Raw genomic sequence first — 23,672 nt, forward strand, 5'->3', positions numbered from 1 at the left:
ACTATGAAATATCATCTAATTCTGCAAGGTAGGCACATGCAGAATTTAAAAAAAAAGAACACAACAACAGCAGACAGGCTGAGGTTGCCCTAACTAGTGAGTAGCAGAGCTGGGTAGGATTTGTATCTGGGACTTTTTGGCTCCAAAGCACTTTCCCCACTGTACTCATCTTGAACGTCAGGGTGCCCAAGTCCTGAAACAGGTTATCGTTATACCCAGCAGGTATCTCGGGCAACTCTTTGCACAGTCACCTGCCGCACTAACCCTTTCATATGCACAATCTTATAAGTCCTGAGAGGAAGGTACCATTATTATCCTGCTATCACCGATGAGGTTCAGGGCATGTACATAGTGTTCCAGGATCTTGCTGACACTAAGGCCTCTACAGATCCAAGAATTTAAGCTCAAAGGCTGAGCTCTTCCCCAGTACACCAGCCTGCCTCCCTAGCCCTGACTTTTTGCCCCATTCCTGAACCTGATTCTCCTCAGCCCAGATCCTCTAGAAGTCAACTGTGAGAAGAGCCCAGATACTAAGCCCCAAGCTTCTAAGTGTCAGTCAGATGCCCAGTTTCTGTTGAAGATTGATACCTTTTATATTCTGTCCTCTAGTCCTTGCCCTAAACAAGGATTTGTTTACCTTTCTTTTTAACCAGAGTAGTTTTTGAAAAAAATCATCTCAGGTTTCCTGCCACTAGTCAGATTATCACTGAATAAGGTTAAACATTTTAGAGAAAAGTGAAAGTGAAGTCGCTCAGTTGTGTCTGACTCTTTGCGACCCCATGAACTGTAGCCCACCAGGTTTCTCCATCCATGGGATTTTCCAGGCAAGAGTACTGGAGTGGGTTGCCATGTCCTTCTCCATAAAAGCAGCCTTTTAAATTAATATGCTAGGTGTTTCTAAATATCTCACTTGAAATGTTTTGCCTCTTACCTCTCCCATGGAAAACTTCAACAAGCTTTTTCCCTAGGACACCAATAATCGAATGCTTATGTTTGTTCAGTATTCTTAAAGCCTCTCTCAGAGCAGGGAAAAAGCAGACCTTGGGAGCTAAATTGCCTCTAGAAAGGTCTTGATATCTGAGCAGGAAACCTAAGATGTGTGTAACAGTGGAGTGTTAGTCTGTACATAAGCATGCCAACTTAACTTATTAAACTTTATTGCAATAACAAAGTAACTGTTCTTAACAATAAAAGCAGAGTGTGTATAGGCAAGAAGATGGTCTTTTCTCAGGTCAAGCCCCCTTTCTTAATGTTTCAGACCTGGGTTGGCTAGCGTAGCCTTCTAGAATGTAACATTTATCCACCAGGTGTCATTATTTACTAGTTCTGGTTAAGTCACTGGGCTGTCTCACTGGTACACTTGATGGCTGGGATCAAGGCTAGAGACAATACGAGATGAATCAAAATAGATTTAGGAAAGGACTACAGTGTAGCTCAGGGGACTTTCAAAGACCAGTGACAGCTTTCTGATTAGATTTTCCAACCTACCGCTTCTCCTGGAAGGAGTCAGAACTAGGGCTCTCAGAATTACCCCAGCTTCCTGCTGCACTGTGCTGGACACAGGTTTGTACCCTCACGCCTGAGCAGTCTTCCTTCCATTAAAACATGGCCATTCTGTGCCCAACTCCCCCCGCAAACCGCTCCCCCCCGCCACCACCACCACATACACACACCCTTCCAGTCTGACTCCTGGTTCAAGGACAGAAAAGCACAGTAGAGAGAGAAGTAAGTCATGTTCCTTCCTATATTGAAGGTCCCCAAAGACCCAGACTTCGGGATACAAATAACCAGAGATCATGGGGCTGGGAGAACAGGAAATAAGCATGCCTGGTAGTGCCTGGAGAAAGTCTACCGGGAGGACTGAAGTAAGAAGAGGAGCCTCGAACCCTGAGCCCTTGTCTCCCCCACGCTTTCTTCGGCCGCCACCACCCGGCAGGAGGCTGAGGTGGGCGTGGTCCGGCAGGCCCCGGCCGGCGCTCAGAGCCACCCGTTGCTGGCGAAGTCCAGGCGCAGCGCCTCCTCCTGGGCAGGGCTCAGCTCCTGCAAGGGGGAGCGGCAGGGGCCTCCGTAGTAGCCAAACCAGTCCATGGTTTTCTTCAGCCCTGGGATCCCGAAGCGCTGGGTCACCTAAGGAGCAGCACCTGTTAGAAGAGACTGGGGAGTCCCCTTCACACACACACACACACACACACACACACACACACACACACTTATAGAACCCAGGCATTTCACTTTCAGAAGGTTAGGGTTCCCACCCTCCTTCCCTAGTAAAGTAACCCTGCCGAATCTATGACACCCAGGGTAGACTGGGAATCCAGAAGGCAGGTGGGTGGGAGAGAACACAGGCCAAAATCTAGAATGAAGGAAGGCGCTTCCTTTGGTTTTAGAGAAATCCACCCCACTGGGGAGGAGACCAGCATTCAGTCCTCAAGCTGAGAAGGGAGAAGGCAGCTGTGCTGTGAGTCTGGGGGCTAGAGCATCTCCGGTCTACAGCCCAATTCCCGGGTACCTGACCTGGGCACACGGGTTGCGGGAAATCAGCATGGTCCAGACCTCTCCTGTTCCCACAGCAGGGTCCTCCCATCCACCCATAACTCTTCCCTGATCCCCAATTCCAAATGCTTTCACAGGGAAAACAATACATCTGTTGTCCAAAGAATAACCTTGTATCATTAACTTATCTCTGAGCAAGTTCACTTGCCTAAAAAAGGAGGGGTCTGCACAACATGATCTCTAAACTTTTCCATTGTAGTGGAAGACCTAATTTAAAATCAGGCATCTTGTTTCTTTGCTTCTAGCATAGCAACTGGCTGTTTCAGGCTGATCAGAAGTGTTAGATTGGTCTTTGATTACTTAAAAAGAAGTAATTATTACTTAATGAGATTTCACTTTGAGGGAAGTAAAACCTGAGAAATACAGGCATCCTGAAGGGTAAAAATAGAAAAAAGGTTGTTTGGGGTAAAAATAATTGGGAACCACTGATGAATGACTGACATTTAGTAACTCTTCACCACTAGAGGCCAGTAGACTTTAGCAAGCTTCCTCCCAGGCCTGCTTCCAGCCATGATATTCTAATAACCGGCATGTGTGTGAGTGTGTGTGCTCAGTCGCTCAGTCCTGTCTGACTCTTTTGGATCCTATGGACTGTAGCCCACCAGGCTCCTCTGTCCATGGGGTTCTCCAGGCAAGAATACTGAGTGGATTGCCATTTCCTCCTCCAGGGGATCTTCCTGACCCAAGGATCAAACCTGCACCTCTTGCATCTCTGGCATTGGCTAGAGGATTTTTTACCACTGAGCCACTTCGGAAGGCCCAATAACTTGGGCATTTCACCCAAAACCTGAGCAGGGTGGGAAAGACGATGGAAACAAGAAGTACCTAGAAAAAGCCTTCTTCCACAGTTGGTGTCTGAAGATCTCTGATTTGTCCCTCTTTAGACCCTGAGAAAGGGTGGAATGGTTTGGAGGTAAAAACTACGGAAAGTCCTAAATATAGCCAGGGCAAGAGGTTGGCTGGGTGGGAGGGCAGAGGAAGCACATTGTGTTCAAGCAGGGCAGGGCAATAAGGTGACATCAAGCTGCTCTTGGGGTGGCTGAGCCTACAGCCCAGGCAGCAGAAAGGTGTTCCAGGCATTCCTGAGTGTGTGCCCAGAGCTGGCACAGGATGGGGCACAAACTGAAGGGTAAGACAAGATGGCACGCCAAGGCAGTAAGCATCCTCTCTTCCCAAGGGGCAGCCCGAGCTGCTTCATCTGTAATATTAGGAGATAAAGAAAGCTACCCCATGTCACAAGAACTGGATGAGAAAAATACCACTATTATAAGCAACAAGGTTCTACTCTGTAGCACAGGGAATTATATTTAATATCTTGTGATTAAACCATAATAGAAAAGAATATGAAAAAGAATATATATGTGTGTATAACTGAGTCACTTTGCTGTATAGCAATAATTAACAATGTAATTCAACCATGCTTGGATAAAAAATAAATTTAAAAGATTCTACTATTAGCCCAGACCCCAAGGGGCCTGGAAGCTCCTCCTCTTCCTGTCTGGTGGTGTGCAGGCTCTGGGACTTTCTCTCTCACAGGGAGGGGAGTAGGAGAGCAGAGGTCCTGCCCCAGTGGAATGTTGGTATGTATAGTACAGCCTGGGGCCGGATGGGGCTCAGCCTAAAGGACTTTATTCCTGCAGTTATTACGACCTATCTATAGGGCGTCCTATGCCAGGGGAGTTTCACAGCCAGGAAAACTCAAGCTTACCTGCTCAGCTGTCCTTTCTCTACATCTGAATTAATCTGTCCCTTTGAGGTAAAGATGTAAACCGTGAGAGACATCTCGAGCCCGCCCACCACTCTACCTGCCTCACAGGCAAAACTTGACGGAGCACCAAAATACTCAGTCATGAGACGAATATTTAATGCAATATTTTTTAAAACGTAAAAATCAATGCAAAAAAAAGCCCACGATGAGCAAAGAGTCAAAGTTTTAAATAAAGGCAAGATTAACAGAACCGTGCCCAGAATCTTGTAGCCTGAGGCCATTAATTACATGTGCCCCCTATACATGTTTTGCATATTTTTAATGGTAACTTTTTTTTCTAGAAGTAGATTTAGGCCTTCTATGGGGTCGCACAGAGTCGGACACGACTGAAGCGACGTAGCAGCAGCAGCAGTAGCAGCAGATTTAGGGAAAAAAGTTGGTTTGATGTGTTTGCTTCCATTCAAGCCAGGGAAGTAAAATTCTAATAAGTTATGTTTTTGGAATTAAATGGAAAAAGTGTTGCAAATGTTAATGTACCTACTTTAAAATTTTTCAGTGTTTTTTCCCAACTACTCTAATATCCTGGGAGGGAAAAATCACCGTTTAGAAAACTACCTGAAGAACTTCCCTGCTGGTCCAGTGACTAGGACGCTGGTCTCCCAATACAGGGAGCCTGGATTCAAGCCCTGGTCAGGGACTGGATCCCACACGCCACAACTAAGAGTTGGCATGCTGCAGCTAAGATTTGGTACAGCCAAATAAATAAAGAAAACTGCTTAGAGCTTTCACTTCCAGGAAGATGGAATAGGTGTACTTTTCTTTATTCCCCTCAAAAAGCAGAACTAAAAAAAAAAATGCAAAGCCCAGGACATGATATAAAAACCAACATAAAAGTCTGAAAGGCAGAGAGAAGGAAGACTGACTAGCAACCTCGGGACCCAAGAAACAGCACAGTGCCAAGCTCCTCGGTCTAGACTTGGAGCCAGAGGAGCAGTGACCCTGAAATGCCAGTAAGCAGAGACAAGAAAAGCCCCACAAAAGGCTGTTCCCTCTGGTCGAAGACAAGGAAGGGGCAGCTGAGCAAGATGGAGAACTTGTGAACAATAGTCACTCTACTCCAGCCAGATCCCGCAGGAGAGTCAGAACTTTGACCACTGCCCACCCTTAAGGAGGCCACCCTGTCAAACACACTCGAGATGTCAGAGGAGGCCACATGGGAGCAGTAAAGAAGCACTTCTACCCCTTCCAGCCAGTGAGGTATCAGCAGAGCCTAGTATGGAATTATTATTATTTTTAAACTCCCAAAATAGAAATCTCCAGGCCCAGATGGTTTCATTGAAGAATTCTAAAAAATGTTCAAAGATATAATATCAATTTTCATAATCTTTTCCAGAAAACAGAAGAGAAGGGAACATTTCCCAATCAATGAATGAAGCTATTTTTATCCCAATACCAAAATCAAAGACAGTACAGAAGAAAAGAAGCAAAGAAAGAAAGACGGTATACCAATATCTGTCATGAATATAGACAGGGAAATCCCTTGATAAAATATTAGCAAATGGAATTCAGCAATATATAAAAAGATTTATACATCGTGCGCCAGTGGAGTTTATTCCACTCGGATACAAGTCTGGTTCAGTATTTAAAAATTATTAATGTAACTCACCATATTAACAGGCTAAAGAGGAAATAAAACACATGATCATATGAATCAATAAAGAAAAACATTTGACAAAAGTTCAACATCCATTTATGATTTTTAAAAACTTTCTGAAAGCTAGAATAGAGGGAGAACTTCCTCAACTTGAAAAAGAGCATCTACAGAAACCTACCTCCCATTGTGCTTAACAGTGAAAGACTGAACACTTTTCCTTAAGATCAGAAACAAGTCAAGATGTCTACTCTCACTACTCTTGTTCATCTTAGTGCAGGAAATTCTAGCCAGTGCACTAAGGCAAGAAAGGAAATAAAAGGCATGCAGATCAGAAAGGAAGAGATTAAAACATGCCCTATTTATAGGTGATATGATTGTCTATGTAGAAAATCCCAAGGAATATAGAAAAAAATCTCTTAGAACGCATAAGTGAGTTTAGCAAAGTCATATATAATATGAGATAAACAAGCAAAAATCAGTTGGTTCCTATACATACTAGATATAAACATTTTATAGTGAAATTAAAAATACAATATCATTTATAGTCACTCAAAAATATGAGCCACTTAGGTGTAAATCTTTCAAAACTTGTAGAGGACTTGTGTGCCAAAAGCTACAAAATGCTGACGAAGTAAATCACAGAAGGTTTACGTAAATGGAGACATAGCCTATTCAAGGATTTGAAGACAACAAAGCAAAAATGTCAGTTGTTCCCAAATTGGTGTACAAATTTAAGACAATTCCTACTGAAATCCTAGCAAAAGTATTCATAGATATAGATAGTATTTTTCTAAAATGTATATGGCAAGACAAAAGATTTAGATTAGTTAAAACAGTTTTGGGGAAGAAAAGAACAAAGTAGGAAGAGTCAGTCTAGCTGATTTCAGGATTTATTATACACCTACAACAATCAAGTCTGTGTGGTACTGCAGAGGGATAGATCAATGAGAGAATAGAGAATCCAGAAATAGACACACACAAATACACCCAGCTGATTTTTGACAAAGGTGCAAAAGTAATTCAATAAAGGAAAGATCATCTTTTCAACAGATGGTGCTGGAGCAAGTGGATATCTACAGGCCAAAAAAGAGAAAAAAAATGAACCTTGATCTAAGTCTCATACGTTTTACAAAAATTAACTCAAAATGGGTCACAGGCTTGTAAAACATAAAACTTTTAGGAAAAAGAAAAGAAAAACTTCACAATCTTGTGCTAAGCAGAGAGCTCTTAGACTTGCACCAGAAGCATAAATATAAAAGTAAATATTGATAATTAGACTTCGTCAAAATTAAAAAACTTTTGCTCTGCAAAACATCTGTTAAGAGGATGAGAAGATAAACTACAGACTGGGAGAAGTATTTGCAGATGACATTTTTGACAAAGGATTAGTATCTAGAAGGTATAAAGAACTTCTAAAACTCAACAGTGGAAAAAAAAAATCCAATTGGAAACTGGGTAAGAGACAAAAATAGACATTTCATATAAATGTCAAATAAATACATTATAAAAGGTTCAATAGCATTAGCCATCAGGAAAATGTAAATTAAAGCCACAATGAGATGTCACAACATGCCTATCAGAATGAAAAAAAAGTCACAACACCAAATGCTGTTGAGGATACAGAGAAACTGGGTCACTCATACATTTACACTGATGTAAATACAAAATTGGAGAAGGAAATGACAACCCACTCCAATATTCTTTCCTGTGAAATCCCACAGACATAGGAGCCTAGCATGTTGCAGTCCATAGGGTCACAAAAGAGTTGGACACAACTTAGCAACTAACAACAGCAAAAATACAAAATGGTACACTTACTCTGGAAAAAAGTTGGTCAGTTTCTTAAAATGATAAGCATGCAAAAATTATACAACCCACTAGTTGTGTATTTATCCCAGAAAAAATGAAAACTTATAGTCATACTAAAATCTGTTCATGAATGTTCACAGCAGCTTTTAATAGCCCCAAACTGGGAACAACCAGCTATCCTTCAACAGATAAATGGTTAAACAAAGCTGCTTCTGGCCACATTCAATAATAAAAAAGAACTGCTACTTGTGTTTGAATGAATCTCCAGGAAATTATGCTGAGTGAAAAAAAAGCAAATTTCGAAAGGTTCTAGATGATCTTATTCCATTTACATAACTGTCTTGAACTGATAAAATTATAGAAATGAAACGTATTTGTGGCTGCCAGGGGTTAAGGAGGGGGTGGGGGCAGGAGGTGAGTAGGTATGACTACAAAAGACTAGCATAAGAGATCCTTATGGTAATGGAAATATTCTATATCTCGACTATATGTTAGTTAAAATCCTGGTTTTGATATTGTGCTATAGTTTTGTAAGATGTTACCATTGGGATACACAGGGTGATGGGTAGATGGAATCTCCCTGTATTGTTTCTTATCATTTCATGTGAATCCACAGTGATACTAGAGTAAGAAGTTTAATTTAAAGTATAAATGAAAACATGTCTCCAGGGACACATGTGTTTCTTTTTGCCTGAGACTCCAGTGTGGCTCAGCACAGCACTGCCTGCACTTGACCGGCATTCCACCTTGCCTCTTCTCCTTGATTTGCCCAACACAGACTCGGGGTACACGGTGTGACTGCAGAATGGATTATTTGAGGACAAGACTCTCCTGGGAAAGCTGGGCTCTGAATACCTCCAGGCTTCCCACGCCTTTATTAACCTGTCGTTCCATTTTTCAGGATCTGGCCCCTTATAAAGCTGACATAAAGGCCCATGTTTCCCTCTCTCTAGGCAGTGTATCTCTAAGTACGGTTCCAGGATTCCCTATGTCACAATCACCCAGGACGTTTGTCTCAGTGATTATTCCTGGGCCTAAAGGAGCAGAATTTTAACCAGCTCCCTGAATGAATTCTAATGCACACTTAAGTTTGAGAACCAACAGGGCTCGACTTTGTCTGAAGTCAAGATTTTCTGGGGAGGCACAAAGAGTTTCCCACACCGGGATGTTCTCTAAAAGGCCTTTCTGAAAGAGGAGAGACCAAGGAGGGACCCCTGTGCCAGCACTGGCTCCTGTTCCAACAAGGACACAGACCACCCCCACGCTGGGCCCACGGGCTGGGAGCTCACCGCAGTGTTTGGCTCGATGAGGCGGTGCTGCAGTTTCTGGGCATCTTCCCATTGCCCTGTGAGGCAGAGTCTCTCCAGCTGGCACACCTGAGACCCCAGGACATTGGCCAGGGCACACACGCCTCCCACAGCTCCTGCCACAGGGTAAAAGGCAGAATATCAGCTAGAGGCTCCTCTCGAAGAGAATTCCAAATCCTGGTCCCCAGCACCTCTTTGTTCTGGGAGTTAGGCTGTGGATTTTTAGGCCACCAGTGAGCCACATCTGAGACACAGTCTGTGAGTTTACGGAGTACAGATTTCCAGAGAGACCCTTGCCAGCATATTCAAAATAGAATCCCACAGGCTGAGGGACAAGGAACAGAACCTGAAGGCTGACTCAAGGATGGTTCCTTTCCCTCATACCCCTCTCCCCCACGGTAAAGTCCCACCTGCCAGTTGGCACCTCCACACTCCTGCAATTGCCCCCTGACTCATCAGCCCTGGAAGGAGATAGCATGAATGGCAAGCCTCTGCTCTATGGAAACTGTATTCCCCCCAGTGAATTCAGCCTGGGACAGTCGTGGGGGAGGAGAATGAGCACTAGACTTAGTCAGGAGACCCAGCGTTTCCTCCCATTGGCTGTGTGAACTTGGACAAGTCATCTAACACTTGCCGGTCCTCTTTGCTCTCATCTGGGCAATGGAAACGGGCTGGCTGTGATCTCGGAAGTTCTGCCAGCCTGTTTAGTGTGATTGCAAAGCTAGTTAGGAGTGACTCAAAGCAGAGTGGCCTCAAGACTGGAGACAGAGTGGGCATTTCTCATGAGTGAATGTAACTGCTGTTTATCAAAAACCTACTGTGTCAAGGGCTATGACAGACCCAGGGCCAATGCTCTCTAATCTTCACATTTCCCTGCTTTGCCGAGTAAGAACTCAGGCCCAGAGAGGTCGTTTACCTTGCCCGGTGGTACTCAGTGAATAAATGGCAAAGCTCAGATTCCAGCTTAGATCTCCAGCCTGCAGAGCCAGTGCTATTTCCACCTACCACTCAGGAAGGAAGCATAAATGTGTCTCCTGTAACTCTCCCCTTTAGAGATTGTGACAGGGCAGAGGGGAGTTATGCAGAACCTATATCACAAGCCAAAATCTGCAGAGACCAGAGAGAACGTGAAGCAGCATTGTCCCCTGCATCGCTGGAAAAGTAACTCAAATCTCAAATCACTGGGGCTTCAGCTGATGGGAGCAGGTGCTCCCCTCCCCTCCGGGGCCCAAATCCAGTCTGAACTCAGGGACCTTGACCCCAAGCAGACAAGAGCACTTGGTCTAAATGGTAACATTCCTAGGATCCTAGACTGCAACAGAGTCTGATCAGTCAGCTGAAGATCCCCAGGCCAACCCTGCAGGCCTAACAATTAATTCTGGCCTGGGCCCTGGGAGAGAGGAAAATGCACTCCCAGACTGGTGGGAAGCGCCCCAAGGCCTCTGCCCTTAGAGGATAATTTACAAGGTGAGATTAAAGGAGCTAAATTTGTCACCTAAGCAGGGAGCTTGGGACTTAGAACAAACTGCAGGCATCCCCACTACAGGCCAGGGGATTGTTCACGGCCACCCTCCTCCGCCTAACAAGGTCACTTAGAAGCATCCACTATTCAAATAAGTAAGTGGTGAGACATATCTCTGAGGTTTCCCAGCAGGCAGGCTGGCAAAAGCCCCCTGTCCACACAGTCCTGGCCTTCAGCATCTTTCCCAGCAGAACCCAGCTGCCTGTATCATGACCACTCGTCACAGTCTGAGAGGAGTGGGAGGCCTACCTATGGCATAGCTGGCCAGTAGGAAGCCAGCTGATCCAGCCAACACCTGGAAATCCTGACTCCTGGTCTTGTGAACAATCAGCCCAATCCTGGTCACCTGTAATAACGGCCAAGCTAGTGTGAGAGCTGGGCCCACAGGCTCTGCTGCCGGCCTGGCTGGGGGCTGGGGGCTGGGCAAGTGTGGGAGAATGAGAGTCGAGGGCTCAGAGAGATGCTCCCCTTGATTCAGATGAACCCCAGAGAGCCCAGAGGACAGAGGGAACCCACACCAGAGCCCAGGACTGAAGCAGGTCCTAGAGCTGCCCTGAAGTCGGTATCAAAGGAGAAGAGAAGGAGGAGTCCCCAGCCGAGGGCCACCGCCACTCACATCACCCCCGCTGTCTTTGATGCCCACAATATTGGGGTGCTGGGAAAGCGTGACCACTGCATCCACTGGCAGGTCCAGCCCCGTGTTGGCTGGGACGCTGTACAGCACCACAGGAACTGGAGACAGGTCAGCCACCTGAGGGGTGCAGAGAAGAGAGGGGAGGCCAGCTGCCCCAGGCCTGAGGCGGTCGGAGCCTGGGTCTGTGCAGGACTGCCTGGACCGGCCCACTTCCTGGATGAGAAGTCACAGAGCTGGGCACCCTGATTGCAAGCGCTGATCCTGGATGATACTTATGAGTGCTTTCTGTGTGCCAGGCACAGCTCCAAGTCCTTTTCGTTTTGATTGATCCAATCCTCCCTGGAGGAAGATTCATTATTCCTCCCATTTGAGGGGGCGGGAAGAGGGACACAGCAGGGTTAGGTCAGTTGCCCACAGTCACACAGCTGGTACCTGGTGGTGTCCCTCCCCTCCCCCAAGCTGCCATTCATGGGAAGTCAGCTCACCACTCTGCTCCTAGCTTCTCTCCTCCCCTCCCTGGGCAGAATCTCTGCTCTACCCAGCTTCCTCTGGGCCCAGGCCTCAAACCCACACCCCTACCTTAACCCACCTTGGTGTAGTGGTGAATGAGGGCGGCGCTGCTCATGCGGCCACGATAGTAGCAAGGGGTCACCACCATGGCGGCGTCAGCCCCGACCTGGGCCATGCTCACCGTCATCTCCACCGTGGCCTGCGTAGCTACAGGAGGAAGAAAGAAGTCTTCCCTACAGGCCATGGTGGGCGAGGGCAGGAGGGAGTGGACCAGACTAGGACCGAGGCAAGCAAGGGATGCAGAAGAGACAGAGCAAGATCTAGACTGAACCCAGCTCCAGGCCAGGGAGCCAGCCCCCACACCCAGCCACCGCCAGGCCCGGGCATTCAGGCCTCACACTCGCAGCCGGAGCCGGCCAGCAGGAGCTTGTCCTTGGGCAGGGCCTGGCGTGCGCGGCTCACCACCTCCAGGCGCTCACTGCTGGTCAGGAAGGGGAACTCGCCATTGGAGCCCTGGACCACGAAGCCTGCAAGAGAAGCAACACCTTACCATCTGCTTGTGAAAAACTGGCCGTTGGTCTTAACTCACCCAGGTTCCTATCTCCCCATCACCACTGTTTTTCGTAATTTCCTTCCCATCTTTGTCCTGAGACAGGCAGAGTGTTGTACCCTGTTGCAGTGACAGTGTTCACACCATTTTTTTTTTGTTTTAATGAGATATTTCAGCATACCAAAAAGAATAGATAATAATATAATCCACATCAGTGTACCCAGTACCCTGACAACCTCCCCCCATCTCTTCCTCATCTCTGGCCTGTCTCAAGTGTTCATGGTTCCCATTTGTGTCTCTTTACCCTTGAAACACAAATCTGGAGCCATAAACAATATATAATAAGTTTCTTGCCTATTAAGACTATAGAAATGGAATCACATAATCTTCTGCTCTTTGCCATTTTTGCTCACCATTAAGTTTTGAGCTTTGTCCACAGCAGTACAGAGAGCCCTGATTCATTCGTTTTCATTGCTATATAATACTCTCTTGTGAAGTTAGACCACAACTTACTTTTCATTCTCCTTTTGACATTTAGACTATTTCCTATTTTTCTATTATAAACAATGCTGAAACCAACAGTTTAAGAGTTTCTCTCAGTTTAGAGACTCAGGTGTGTAATGGCTGAGTCACAAGTAAATGCACTCTCACGTGCCAGACTTCTAGTCAGCCAGTCCATATGCAGCAGCACACGGAAAAAACTGTGAGTGCTCGTTCACATCCATCCTGAGTACTGTCAGAGCAAATTCTTGCCAATTTTCTGGATGAAAAGTGGCATCTCATTATTTTATTTTGCATTTCCTGTTTTATCCAATTTGTGAGGTTTCTAACATTAGAGGTGTCAATCATTTCATATCCACAAGAGACCAGTAGAACTGATGCTCTTTAACTCAATCTAAAGGGAATGCAAAGCCATTTTCCTCTCAGCTTTTTTCATTCAACTTTCTCTTTCCTCTTCTTTCTCCTCTCCATCCCATCCCAAATTTTTTCCCTTAAATGTAGCATACAATACACGAAGATTGTTAATAAATAGAAGACTATTGGGGAGAAAGGAAAGAAGGTGGGGGCTATATTAATATACAAAATCACTGCCATATAGTTCTGACAGATATCTGATTTGGAGGTTCCTGACAGTCAAAGCTAAAAGGGAAATGTAGTCAGCTGACAGATATGTAGAAATCAAGATAAAGCAAAGCAGCTGCCCTGGAGAAACACAGATTTTCCTGGCACTGGGACCGAGAAAGATTGTTCCTGTGAGTCATCCTTAAGGGGACACAGTGCTGGTGGGGAGTCAGCTTTACACCACAAGGCTTTCTCTGTGCTGTTCACTATCCCATCAAGTCCACTGAGCGGGCTGCCAGGAGAACTTCCTGGATACTTAGCATTTCTCCCCCAGTTTCGTGTCTTGGTAACATTGCAGAGAACATCTGGAGGCAAATAGCTTTCTGCTTCTGTCAGATGATCGCCTCAGCATCAGTTCCTCCATGTCAGGCTAGGAGCCCATGGTAGAAGTCTCAGTGATTTCTGTGGATCATCCCACTCACAAGAGTTACCAACCCCAGAGAGGGCTCCAGTCCAGCCGTGACAGGACCAGTAACCTCTGGCTAAGGATTTAGAGGTCAAGCTTCTGCTCCTGCCTCCCCAAGCCCTCTTGAAGGGGGCTTCTTGATTCAGACATGTCTCCAGCCATGGTCACTCACTCCCAAGTCCCCTTTCATTCTGGTGGCCAAGTCCAGAAACCTCCATGTCCCACAGGTGGACTTGGCCTAAACAGACAGCTGTTTAGGACAGCTGGGTCTTGAGCTTGGCCAGGGGTGGGCGAAGCAGGCCCTGTGCTCCAGACTCCTAGTGGCCTCTCCTCGTTTTACTTAAGGGAGCATCCAACCCAGACCTGACTCTCAAGAAGGCAGGGAGTCCAGGCTGGGGAAGAGGAAGTGTGGTAGACCCAGGCAAGCGCTGGCCTCAGGCCCCTCTGGCTGTTGGGCAAGTTCCATCCCTCTCTGAGACTCCAGACAATAAGGGCACTAATCCTACCTTATAGAGCTGTCTTAAAGGCTCAAATGAGAAAATGTATGAGAAAAAACCACTCTGAAGTCTGTGAAGTGATACTGCAAAGAACCCCCTCCTTTTCCTTGACCAGATGTCCAGGTTCAGGCCCAATGTGCTGCTGGGTGTGGAGGCGGGGCTAAAGCAGAGGAAAGGCCAGAACTCTGGATGGGTGGCGAATGAGGAAAGTGAGCGCTTGGGGAAGCAGGGAGCAGCAGAGTTGGCAGCCAGAGCCCAAGTTTAACTCCCAGTGTGGCCCCTCGCCAGCTCGGAACTCTTGAGCAAATAGCTTAATCAAACTTCAGCTTCCTCAACTGAAAAATGGGGGTAATTTTAGTGCCCTTTTAAAGTTATGTGAAGTTTAAGTGAGATCCTATTTACAAATGCCTACAATAGACAGAACCCAGCACTCAAGTAGCTATAGTCATTATGGAGTCAGAGGAAGTGCTCAAGCCTTAAAACTGGAAAAAGGCAACTTTCAGTCTGAGGAGGGGGACGGTGGTTGGTATGGGGGGGAGGCTGCATTCAGGGATCTCTCAGCCCCTCCAGCTCTAGAGGAAAGAGGCTCATGTCAGAAGCCTCTCTCCCTTGCCGCATGGTTACTCTGGGTGCTCTAGGAGCCAGTGTGGCCTGATGAGGGGAGTTGGGTGGAGGCTGAAGACACACAAGCAACAGGGTGACTTACTGTGGCCAAGAGGAAGCACAATCTCTTGTATGTAAGGAGCTTCCCCAGTCAGTATTACACACCTTGGCCCATCATCATTGCCACCTCCTCCGAGAAGTCTTCCTGGAATCCAGTCTTCCCTGAGCGTGTTTCCTCTGAACTTCTCTTGCCTGTTGTAGTCCTTCTCTGCTGTCTATTCAAAAATGCACGGAGATCCTCAGAATCCTTCAACCTCCCTTACCCCCACCTGTTGGGACTAGGAAAAATTTCTCCAACTGGCCTCTGCTGTGAAATGAGGAAATTGAACAGATATTTTCCTAAGTCCTCCTTGGCTTGAGGCTTTGGAGTCACTTTTCAGGCTTTTCCTCCTCCCCTTTGCTGATCTCCAAACACTCCCTTCCAGCCAAACTGACTGTCAGAGCCCCCAGACACACAACCATCTTCCTGCGGTACGCCTTTGCCCCTGCTCTTCCCTCTGCCCAGAACACCTCCTTAGTTGCAGCCCCCCACATGCTGCAAGGACCTTGAAGCCTTCCTCAAGCCCCCTCCCCACTGGACTCCACGGTGTTTTGTCCTTGCTCAGCACTAGTCTAGAAGAATCTAGGTCAAGGATGGCAGCTGCCTCACTTTGGCCTCCTCTGTGACACCTAGCACACTGCCTGTTGACCTATGCGTTAACAATTGGTAGTATAAAAGAAAAATCATCCCAAACCTGGTCTGGGGCAGAACTTTTTTGCATGATGTAATTCATAACCTCCCACTAGGAAGAAAGGAAAGTTCCTGATGAAATGGTGAAGCAATTTCCTAATGAGTTTTAATGGAATTAAGCCTTAATCTGGGAAACCAGCCACCCCCCACCCCCCAGCAGACTCTCAGGCAAGAGGCTAGTGACTGTTAACTTTTCTTTGTATCTAGTCTAACAATGATTTAACCATTCTCCTTTCTTATAAAAAATATCCTCACCAAGAGTTTATACTTGAATTGGCTCCTTAGAAGCTATTTTCCTTGAAGTACAACTGTAGTAAAACTTTGACATGAGTTCATAACTGACTTGTCCAATAATTTTTTGACTTTTAACTTGAACTACCTTCAGATTTACAGGAAAGCTGCAAAAATGGTACAGAGGATTTCTGTACATCCCTCCGTCACCGTACCTAACTAGAGAAGAGTGATCAAAACCAGAGAGTGAACAGGAGTACAGTACTAACTGTGGACCTTATTTGAAATTTTTGCCAGTTTGAAACATTTTAAAAGCTAAGATTCCAAAGTCATAATTAGCTAATCTGAAATTTTAGGTATTAAGTTTTTAATAAGGGATTTAAGGTCTTTCAGATAAATGCACATATTTTAACGATCATTTTCAGAAGCCAAAACTCACTGCTTTTGGTTTCTGTCTAATTAGCATCTTCCAACATTTTCCAGAAGGATTGGCTCCATTTTTTTCCTAATTAATACTTTTATTATGAAGTACCTTTCCTTCTCCAATGAAGTACCTTACACACACACATATCAACATTTATATAGTCACTGATTAGTAGTGTCAGAAATATTCAAATACTCCTAACTGTGCTCCATAAAGTCACAATTGACAACATTTAGAGTGTTTATGGATTTATCCATTCTTTGCAATGATTCTAGGCACCTCCTTCCTGGAGTTTGAGGCCCACAGTTTGGAAACCACTGGTAAATCCATAATAGATACAAATGGTAAGAAATGTCTATGTAAAGGAGACACTGGGGGTTAGACAGTGCCCTGTAGCTGACTTTTCTCAAGTTTCCTGGGGAAGACAGCTGTCTCCCTTTAACAGCTTAACAGGGAGGTCACCATTTGCCCCAAAAATGGCTTCTTGGGATCCAGAAAGAAGTAGGGAGAGTCCCAGGCTTGCAGGTCTCTTGCACAGAGCATGTCAGGACATGTGGGAAGAGGACAGGGACAATTATGAGAGACAACAGTTCAGGGGACAGTGGGCATCAGACCAGGGAGCAGCACAGAGCAGGGATTAGGGATACAGGCTTTGGAGTCAGGGCACGCTGGGCTCTGACCCCAGCAACATCCACCTACTGTCTATGTCACCTCTGGGAAGATTACACCTCTGAGCCTCACCTGCAAAGTGGAGATAACGTAATACCTTCCTCTTGGGTCTGTGCCGTACATGACACAGAGCGTGGCATGTACTAAAAACTTAAAAAAAAAGGTGGTGGTTGGAGGGAGGGATTTCCCTGGTGGCCCAATGGCTAAGACTCCACACTCCTAATACAGGGGGCCCAGGTTTGATTCCTGATCAGAAACTAGAGCCCAGATGCCGCAGCTAAAGATCCCACATACTGCAACTAAGACCTGGCACAGCCTAAATAAATAAATATTAAATTTTTTTTTAAAGGCAGGGGAGCGATTGTAGTATGAGGAGCAAAGCAGCTACTTAGTAGTACTGCAGCAGTGGCAGCCCCAGCCCCAGCCACAGCAGCATAAACCAGGAGAGAGAGTACATAGCCCAATACCGTGGCTCTGACGGTAGCTGGTGGGGAGGCACCAGCACGATCCCAGTGGGGGAGGGGAGAGAGCAGCACCAAGAGGACTGTAGACCTACATCCCACCCCTACTTACTTCCAACTGCACCGTACTTCCCCGCACCTCCCAGCTCCTGGCTGCTTGCTCCTCCTCTGGCGGCCGCAGGTTAGCGGGATTTGAGCCCTGTGGAGACTTCCCATACCCAGAACCTAAGACCCCAGAAGCTGATTTAGGGATCCTTGAATCAGCCTACCAGAAGAGGACTTGGGAGGAGGAACACTCTCCCCAGAGGCTCGCCCAGACCCGGGGCTGGCCACAGAGCCTCCAGACTCAAGAGCAAGGGTATGCAAGGCTTTATTGGCTCAGCTCAGGCATTTGGCATCAGTGTGTTGCTCTCGGCTGCTCCTGGGATCTGCCTCTCCCATTTTCTCTCGGGCGTTCTTCAGGGGCCTGTGAGTCTGCCTCAGTTACCTCAATTCTCCCCAGCTCTCCCTTATCAGGGGCCATCAGGGGCAGACCCCACTCATGGAGCTAAAGGGGCCTGGGACCCCTTGTAGGGGGCCTGAGGAAAAAGGCACTTGGGCAGCAGCATCTTACTCTGGGCCACATAGGTTGCCCCATCAGAGAAATGGGCCACACAGGATGCCTGTGTTTGTGTGCCAGCCCTGCAGGGGGAAGGGGCATCTCCATCTGTGGTTAGGTGGCTTTAAAGGGGTGGTAGCCCTGGGGGCTGCGGTTGGGCAGGCTGTGGGACTGGTGGTTTGGATAACCCTGGTGGCCATGGTGGCAGTGGCTGTGGTAGGTGTGAGTGTGGTTGGCGCCAGCTACAGTGGATTCCCGCTGGGTGAGGAAATTCCCCTTCAGCTTCATCTCCACCTCCTCGAGGGCCTTCAGCTCCTCCTGGTTGATGTCCTTGGTCTCCAGGTGGCCCGAGTTCTGGCAGGCTGTGGCCCGTTGCAACATGGAGTTAGCCAGCTGCTGCCCCTTGGTGTCAATCTCCTTGGTACAGGCTGCCACAGCGGCCCACGTGGCCTCCTCCACGGACGAGGACTTCCCAGACTCCTTGTGGGTCTCTTTGGTCACGGAAGTCCCAGACATTCTCTGCTTGCTGGTGAAGGACTCCCGGTGAAGGGCCATGCCCTCGTCTCCTTGCCTCGTGGTGAAGGTCTCCACGCGAATCGTGGTGCTGGCCTCCCCGCTGCCACTGTCCGGCTGCGGAGCAGCGGCGGAGCTGCTGGGCCCGGCGGTGTTGAGGCAGGCAGTGTTGCTGGTGGCCAGCTTCTCCTCGGAAAGACGGCTAAAGTGCGATTTGATCCAACTCTCATCATTCAATTTTTCACTGTCTGTTGGCTCCTGCACCTCTTGTGAGGTCTCAGAATCTGTCTTCCTTTTCCTCTTCCTCTGCATCCACAACACGAGGCCTCCACCTCCCAGTAACAGGGCGGTCCCCAGCACCACCCTGCATGATGGTTGCTGGATGAGCTCCAAGAAGGGCTCCAGGACCCCACGCCAGGCGGGCAGAGCTAAGAGCACACTGGGAGTGGGGGAGCCCAGATGGTCTGGTTCATGCTTGAAAGGACAGGCTCTCTGAGGGTGTCTGGCAGGCAGGCCCCCCACTGCACCCTCCCTAGGATGCCCCTCCCGCCTCAGCAATGAACCTCATTGTGAGGAAGGTGGTTGAGGGGCGGGGTGGGGAGAGACCACACAATCCTTTATGTCCAACCTGACAGGAACGGCCTGAGGCCTGGGACCTTTCTCCCACTCTGCCAGTTGTTCCTCAAGTCAGTAAAAGAGTAACTTCCCCAATTCTGAGTCCCTTCTGCCTCCTGCTTGGGATCTATTCTGCAAACCAGGCCATCTTATCCTTTAGTCTTTGGTTTCTTTTCGTCCTCATCTGGTGGTCCCCAAGGGACAGAGGCTGCTGGGTCAAGCTGGCTAGGGTTGAAGGGCCTTCTTGACTGGGCTGGCATCCATTCCTTGTTGCCTAAGCCTCGTGTCTCCCCCCGTGCGGGGCCTACCGCGCTATTGGCTCAGAGCATTCCATCTCCACTTGCAGCCACTAGCCCCATTACAGAGAGGGCCCAGAAGAAAAAGGGAGGGGCTCATTCTGAAGTAACATGAGGTCACAATTGGGCTGAGAAGGCAGAAAACATAGAATAGGCGGCTTCACCCAGCCCCAGATCCCTGGGGCTCTTTCAGGATGGGGGCTGCTACCTCTTGCCTTAGTGATGCCCCTGCAAACCCAGACTTTGCCCCTACTCCTGAGTCCCCTGTAAATACGCACAGCTCAGGTGATGAATGGGTGGGCTGGCTGGCCAGGTTCTTGTAGTTACAGACAACCGAGAGTCTGGCCCTCAATCCCAAATTATACCCAGGGCCTCTCAGGGTAGACAGGCCTGGGTCACTCCCAGAGACATAGACACATTTTTTTTAATGCCAAAATACAGTTATAAAAATTCTGATATTTTAAACAAAATATTTTATCTAACAAATGAATGGCTTCAATATACACAAAAATATTAATATGACACATCACAAGAATCCATGGACTTGCCTACATAATAAGGGAATAAGACAGAAGCTTCAAGTTTTATGGGAAACATCATCTCTCTGCTCCTGCTGGAGTAGTTCTGGGGTAATCCACTAACCTCATTTGGAAATAACAATTCAAAGTTCATTTTTGAGGTTGTTTGTGGGTGTGAGTTCAGGGACAAACGGCCCTTCTGCAAAAACCCCTCCCTTTTTTCTTTGGTTATAAGTTTTATTTAAATGAATATTCTTTATTCAAATAATTAATGCAAATTAACAATGCTAAATAAATAATAAAAAGTTTCAGGGAATGTCTTCCAGAAGAATCTCTTAACTGTTCACTGATTCCTCAAAGACAGGTTCCCATCTCTTTATTTTTTTTTATTCTATCTATATTTGCTCAGTCATGACCAACTCTTTGTGACCCCATGGACTGTATCCTACCAGATTCCTCTGTCCATGGGATTCTCCAGGCAAAAATACTGGAGTGGGTTGCCATTTCCTTCTCCAGGGGATCTTCCTGACCCTGGGATCAAAGCCAGATCTCCAGCATTGCAGGCATTTCTTTACCATCTAAGCCACCCAGGCAGCCTATTGATCATCGCCTTTTTGGAGAACCTTTAATTCATTGCAGGACGCCGTGGCAATGGGATGTGTGATGGTTCCCTCCTCTGCCCCTGAAACCTGGCTGCAAAAAGAGGCAAAGATCCAGCAAGAGAGACACAGATTTTCGAGCTAAAGTGGCTCATTGCCCCTTTCCCAGGCATTCTGACTGCATCCTGGGAGCTGTGACAGGGCCATTATAGCCCAATATTCTCTGTGCCAGGGCCTCAGGTTTGGGCTCCTTAGAAGAACTGCATTGAACGCTGTGGCCCAGTTCTCATTCTAAAATGAGGAAACCGGATTAGAGAGTTTCAGTGGTTTTTCCAAGGTCGTAACAGGCAGAAACATACTCCTACAAGTCTTCTAACCCTGGATGTTGGGTTCTTCCACACAGCGCCCTGCTCCCACGTGTGTGGGGGTAAGAGAGAGCTGAGGTGAGAGCTGACGCCTGCGTAGGTTGTATGGGAAATGGACCAGTGGCTAGTCTGCCAGTCATGGCAGCCATGCTCCCAGGCACCCCAGTATCCCTTGCAGGAGTGAGTGGGGTAGGGGAGGGGAAGGAAGGGTGCAGAGAAGAGTCTGGGTTGCACACAGACCCGAGATCAAAGTCCACCCTCCCCACCCCTGCACTAGAGTGTCCTTGAACCTGGGAGGTGAGGCTCAGTCTTCTCTCAGAGATTCAAGGAGCTTCTTACTTTGTTTCAAGAGAATCAGGCCTCAGCTCAAACCTTCAGGCTCCAGTGAGCTGGGCCCCAGCAGAAATATCCTTTGTGTCACTGCTCAATGTGGGCATCCATAGGGCACTCACTGTGTCCTAGGGAAGGGTCACATCGCCTGAGCACAGAGATCTGAAAGGGGTCTCCGCTAGGCCACGGGTGCTGTCACAGTGCGTCTCTGCCCACAGTGGCGATCATACTGTTATTCTAATCAGCGCCATCGTTGGAGTCCATGCCTGCTAATGTATATCACCCTCCACAGTTTACAGCATGCTCTCACTTGCATCCTCTCAGATTCTTCTCCCAACCCTCCTATGATGTGGCCATTATTACTCCCACATGTCAGATGGGGCAACTGAGGTCTGGAGAGATTTATCTCACAGCTAAGTCAGTGGTCGAGCTGTGGTTTGAATCGAGAGTCCGTGTTCTGAACTGCTCCACTGTATCACCCCGGTCAGAACCACTCCATTCCCAAGTTGGTGCTGTGTGTGCTAAGTCACTTTAGTTGTGTCCAGCTCTTTGTGACTCCATGGACTGTAGCCGGCCAGGCTCCTCTGTCCATGGGATTCTCCGGGCAAGAATACTGGAGTGGATTGCCAGGCCCTCCTCCAGGGGATCAAACCTGTGTCTCTTGTGTCTCCTGCATTGGCAGGCAGGTTCTTTACCACTAGCGCCACCTGGAAGCCCTGGGAAGTTGGGGCTGACCAGGGTCTATCTGTTGGAATCTGGTCTAGGGGGTGAAATTCATGGGTCGGCAGTGGAGTAAGCCGAATGTGACCATGCAGCCTGACCTGAGTTCAAATCCCACCTCAGCCATTTATTAGCTGGAGTGACCTTGGGCAAGGGATTTCATCAGTGTGAGCTCCAGCTTCCTGGCTGTGAAATGGAGTGACTGACAGCACTGCCTTGGGGAACTGCCATGGGTGCCGGATAGGGGTGGGCGGGGCAGGATGATGGGCGGGACTTGCCCCTTCTATCTTCATTTATATGCCTGGGCTGCATTGCATGTTGAGTGTCACAAATGTGATCTGTCCCTGATCTCAGAGAGGGGAGGCCCCTGTGTAAAGGGGGAAACGAGTCAGAGGGTGCAGAACAGGAATTAATCTGGCCAAAGGAGGCTTTGCCCAGAAGAGGGTGCTGACAAGGCTTTGGGGGAGATGATCTTTATTCCAAGATCACAGGCCAGCAGTTAGCTTCCTGTCTGCCTCCTGACCCCAGACCAGTGCCCCCCCTGCTCCTCTCCTGTAATGGAATGACCCCCAGGGTACCCGACTGTCCGTGAACAGCTCCACAGAGCCTGTGTACCCTCCCCTGGTCGCTGGCTGAGGAGACCAGGGTCATTCACACCCCTCCAACTCCCCCAGTGGACAGATCCCACTTACCTCGGAAGGGAAGGGTGCCCAGTTTATGCAGATTCTCCTCCAGTTTCCCATAGTCCACCTCGGCCGTGGCAGTGAAAGGGGTGGTCACAGGCGGGTAGATGCCTGAGAGGTCCATCCCCCTGCCCTCCCCTGAGGGCCAGCCCCCCAGGGTCCTGGACAAGACCCTGCTCAGCCCTAGCCTCACAGAGGACCAGACTCGGGGGACCGGCATCTCTGCAGGAGGCTCGAGATCAAGCTGGTCTCTGCCCTCGGGAGATGCTGGGTTTGGACTCTTTCCTACCCCTGTTAATGATCAACGTTCTGAGTTAAAAATTTGCTGCCCCCTGCCCTGACTTGTTGGCCCTCAGCAGGCCCAGGCTGGGTGTTTCCAGGGTCAGAGCCTAGGCCTGTGGTTCCAGGGAGGTCCTCCCTCCCCCTAGAGAGCCGCTGGAGAAATGCCACAAGCCTGTGTCCCTCTGGCCAGACAGAGGACTGATTCCTGGGGTCTTGACACTAAAGGTTGCCTCCAGTGGGGCCTGGGCCCTCCTCCCACAGTTCCCAGCCCCAAAGCCAGGAGCCAGGCTGGCTTCCTGTCTTCTGCTTGGCAGTTGCAAGGTTGGCTGAGCTGACTGGCTGAGCCGGCCCGCCCCTGTGGGAGGTGCCGCCAGCGGGGTGAGAAGCTGCCTGGGATCTGCCGCCCCTTGACTGCCCCACACCCCTGCCAAGCTCCTCCTGCCGAGCCTGCCACATGACAGGCCTGCACTGGGCATACACAGCCCCACTGGAAAGCTGTCACCATGAGGGGGCCCCAGGAAGAGTGCATTTGCGCAGCTGATCCACGCTGGGTCTTAGGAAGTGGGGTGAGAGGGAAGAGGCAAGGAGAGGCCTCGGGTAGGAGGGTGGAAAGGCTCCAAGTTCCCCTCTCGCCTGTGCCCATCCTTGCTCCCAGTCTTCCTTCATTCCTAAATATTTCAGGCACAAGTAGAACAAATATCAC

General features: G+C 48.3%; 2 protein-coding genes across 4 annotated transcripts; both read right to left on the minus strand.

Annotated features, from left to right (window-relative positions):
• Positions 1-17: 17 nt before the first annotated feature.
• Positions 18-23,284, minus strand: HOGA1 (4-hydroxy-2-oxoglutarate aldolase 1). 3 transcript variants are annotated; one of them, XM_070363405.1, is made up of 8 exons: positions 22,697-22,893; positions 14,979-15,150; positions 12,096-12,224; positions 11,777-11,904; positions 11,170-11,304; positions 10,803-10,899; positions 9,014-9,147; positions 18-2,127 (listed from the first exon to the last, which is right to left on the minus strand). In XM_070363405.1, exons 1-8 carry the CDS (start codon positions 22,745-22,747, stop codon positions 1,978-1,980), a joined length of 996 nt encoding a protein of 331 aa, XP_070219506.1. In that variant the 5' UTR covers positions 22,748-22,893; the 3' UTR covers positions 18-1,977. The 3 variants fall into 3 exon arrangements, with proteins under 3 accessions (XP_070219506.1, XP_070219507.1, XP_005901233.2); XM_070363406.1 differs by having other exon boundaries at positions 15,041-15,150; positions 22,697-22,835; XM_005901171.3 differs by lacking the exon at positions 14,979-15,150 and having other exon boundaries at positions 22,697-23,284.
• C26H10orf62 (chromosome 26 C10orf62 homolog) lies at positions 15,159-18,968 on the minus strand. Its single transcript, XM_070363407.1, has one exon. The coding sequence runs from the start codon at positions 18,871-18,873 to the stop codon at positions 18,163-18,165; it is 711 nt and encodes a 236-aa protein (XP_070219508.1). The 5' UTR covers positions 18,874-18,968; the 3' UTR covers positions 15,159-18,162.
• Positions 23,285-23,672: the final 388 nt, after the last annotated feature.

The sequence above is a fragment of the Bos mutus genome, chromosome 26, assembly GCF_027580195.1.
Source record: "Bos mutus isolate GX-2022 chromosome 26, NWIPB_WYAK_1.1, whole genome shotgun sequence".
NCBI lineage: Eukaryota > Metazoa > Chordata > Mammalia > Artiodactyla > Bovidae > Bos > Bos mutus.

Coding starts and splice junctions, on each gene's coding strand:
- C26H10orf62 (XM_070363407.1), bottom strand. CDS start 18,873: ATGCAGAGGAAGAGGAAAAGGAAGACAGATTCTGAGACCTCACAAGAG.
- HOGA1 (XM_070363405.1), bottom strand. CDS start 22,747: ATGGGAAACTGGAGGAGAATCTGCATAAACTGGGCACCCTTCCCTTCC. Junction 11,905..12,095: donor GGCCGGCTCCGGCTGCGAGT/GTGAGGCCTGAA, acceptor TTCCTCCTGTAG/CTACGCAGGCCACGGTGGAG. Junction 11,305..11,776: donor TCATTCACCACTACACCAAG/GTGGGTTAAGGT, acceptor TGCACCCCTCAG/GTGGCTGACCTGTCTCCAGT.